Raw genomic sequence first — 2,708 nt, 5'->3', positions numbered from 1 at the left:
ATTTTATTCTGCTTCCCAACTTACCGATAGCTGAGTGAAGTCGATGTCCGAAGCACTGCAGCCGGGTCCAGTTATTCAGGGATGTGGCCTTCACTATATTTGTCCCACTATCGGTTGTGATGCAGACTTGTTTGTCTTCACTCAGTCCCCAGGATGCAAGCGCTTCTGACAGTCCTAATGCAATTACTTCACCCGTGTGGTCGTCGGGAAGGTAGGCAGCTTGAAGACATTTGCTTTTCAGATTCCAGTCTTGGTCGATATAGTGGGCAGTAAGGCTAAGGTAAGGTTCTGACGTGCGACTTGACCACATGTCGGATGTAGTAGCGAAGAACGATACAGTTTGTAGCTCCTTCTCAACAGCCTCACGGCACTCTCTATATAGCGTTGGAAGCGCTATCTGAGAGAAATGTTTACGTCCAGGGAGTTGGTAACGAGGATCCAGTACCTTAATTAGCTGCTTGAATCCTTCATTTTCGACCGTGTTTATTGGTAGCATGTCTTTAGCAAGACAGTAGGCTATGGCATTCGTTATGTCGCTATGTCTCTTAGCTTTTTTGTCATATGGTAAGACGCTGGAGAAAGCCGACTCAATTGACTGTTGCTGCTTCGCAGGGATTCCCCCGGTTGTTTTCGATGACAAATTAGCACTTTCAGTCAGAGATTGAGCGTGCTCTTGTGGGTGGCACTGCTTCAGGTGATGAAACAGGTTAGTTGTATTTCCAGTCTTGGTGGGAACATGCTGTCGGCACAACTTACAGTGCGTGCTACTCTGTTTTTTGTCGGACTTCAAATAGCCGAAATATCTCCACACTACGGAACTTTTCCGGCCCTTCCTTTCGACAATCTCTTCGGCATTCGAGCTGTCATCTGTGTTCTCTTCCGTTCTCTCGGTTGATTTTTCTCTACTTGGTGCACTCATTTTCTCCATCACCCAGTCGACACGGCGGTTAGCTGCTAGCTGCTTCACAAACAAATACGCACGTGCGCCTTGGCACTTGTGCTGTACGTAACAAGTCACGTGACGTGACGCTGCGGCTGTGATTGGTTCGGCTCTGCGCTACTTAATTTGGATTGGATGACTTTTTTTTTTCTTTTTTTTTTTTAAGAGGACAAGAGCGGCGAGGTCTATCGCGATAGTTTAATTTCTCTATCGAGTAAAAGTTATATCGCGATACATATCGTTATCGTTATATCGCCCAGCTCTAGTAGAAAAGCACTAGATCAGTAAATCAATAAATTTATCATTTAAACCAACAGCTTGTAAAATACAGTGTTAGGGTCCCTGGGTCGTTGACCCAGTGTTTTGTGTTTTTGGTTCTTTGATTTTGTTATTTCATTATATTCTAGCTTTGCTTAATGGGTTTTAGGATCATTCTTAGTTTAGGTTCTCTGGGTGGGGTTTGGTTAGAGTTTTAGTGTTCTGGTTTTCTTTCTGTGTTCCATAGTTGCTGTCTCCCCTGTCTGCTGTATCCCCACGTCCAGTTAGTGTCTGTGTCTGCCCTGGTCCCACGTCTCTGTTCCCTTTGTTATAGTGCCTGCCTGTGAGTCTGTGTTATGTTTCCTGTTTTACTTTGAAAGTCCATGTCTGATGTTAATGTGTCTGGTTTTGCTTCCCCTTGTCTCGTTAGGCCTGATTTGCCCCAGCTGTGTTTCCCTCCTGTTACCCATTCCCTGATTGCTCCCTCTATGTATTTAAGCCCTGTTTCTTTGTGTCTGTGTTGTGATCTACTCTCGTTTATGCTGTGTGGTCCGGCTGCCTGGTCATGTAAGTTTATTTGGATTTTTGTTACTTTTTGCCATCCAGCAATAAAAGCTGAGTTTTGAGCTACTTTCCGCCTCCGATTGTCTGCACTTTGGGTCCTTCTACTTCCACTCCTGCCTGCACACAGCCTTAACCTGACATACAGTTGCTAACCAGCTTTTGACACTTTATGCCATGACCTAACCCTACCTACAGTGCACAAGTAAATGCACTTGTGTGCCTCCCCCAAAACCACCTTCTGAAAATAAATACCTACTGTTACGGATAACTGTGTTGTAAATCATTTTCATTGCAGAAATTCTGACTGGGCTTGCGACCACAGGTGTAAATCATGGAGTGAATGATAGCTCTGTTCCATTCAAGTGTCTCCATAAGCCATTTTTTATACCTCTATTATTTCCTGCAGTGACATGTTAAATTCTTTACTGTAAAATAAATCCTATTTTTCCAAGTTTAAAAGTGAGAGTTGCATATAGGTCAAACACAGCCAGCATATGCCCACAGAAGTGGTTGAGTGAGTTACTTGAACTCAGCCTGTGTAGGTATTTGCAGGGTCTTTAAATATCAAGCAAATATCTAAGTTACAGTGGTTCAAAATGAGAAAAGATAGAAATTATGATGTGATATTTTTTTTAAGTTGCGGTTTCTATCTGGGGACTCGTATATAATCTACTGTAACTTGTAACTTTATCCAATGTTTTAAATGTATCTCAGTGCAAGTGCTGTGATTTACAATACTTCTATGAGATACAGTTAACACAGCACAAATTGTAAAGTAATTGCAATAACTTTATAATAATTAGTTAATATGCTCTATTTCTTTTTTTAATCTAGTCTATCACCTAATCCAAAGCCGCAGCAATAGTAACTTAATGTTCATATCCATCTAACAATCTCAGAAAAGTTTGATGAAAAAAGGTTATGCAAAATCTCCCCCAGTGAGCCA

At 42.1% G+C, this 2,708-nt stretch overlaps 1 protein-coding gene across 1 annotated transcript in view; it reads right to left on the bottom strand.

Annotated features, from left to right (window-relative positions):
- LOC146639626 (E3 SUMO-protein ligase ZBED1-like) overlaps nucleotides 1-310 on the bottom strand; it is a 1,852-nt gene extending 1,542 nt beyond the window's left edge. The window contains exon 1 of the mRNA XM_085351186.1: nucleotides 25-310. Within this exon, the coding sequence (XP_085207312.1) occupies nucleotides 25-310 (286 nt within the window). The remainder of the gene's footprint in view (nucleotides 1-24) is intronic.
- Between the last annotated feature and the right edge of the window lie 2,398 nt (nucleotides 311-2,708).

The sequence above is a fragment of the Diplotaxodon limnothrissa genome, linkage group LG1, assembly GCF_057381915.1.
Source record: "Diplotaxodon limnothrissa isolate DT_005_m linkage group LG1, D_limnothrissa_male_GT1.1, whole genome shotgun sequence".
NCBI lineage: Eukaryota > Metazoa > Chordata > Actinopteri > Cichliformes > Cichlidae > Diplotaxodon > Diplotaxodon limnothrissa.
This window is presented reverse-complemented; position numbering and strand designations above follow the sequence as displayed.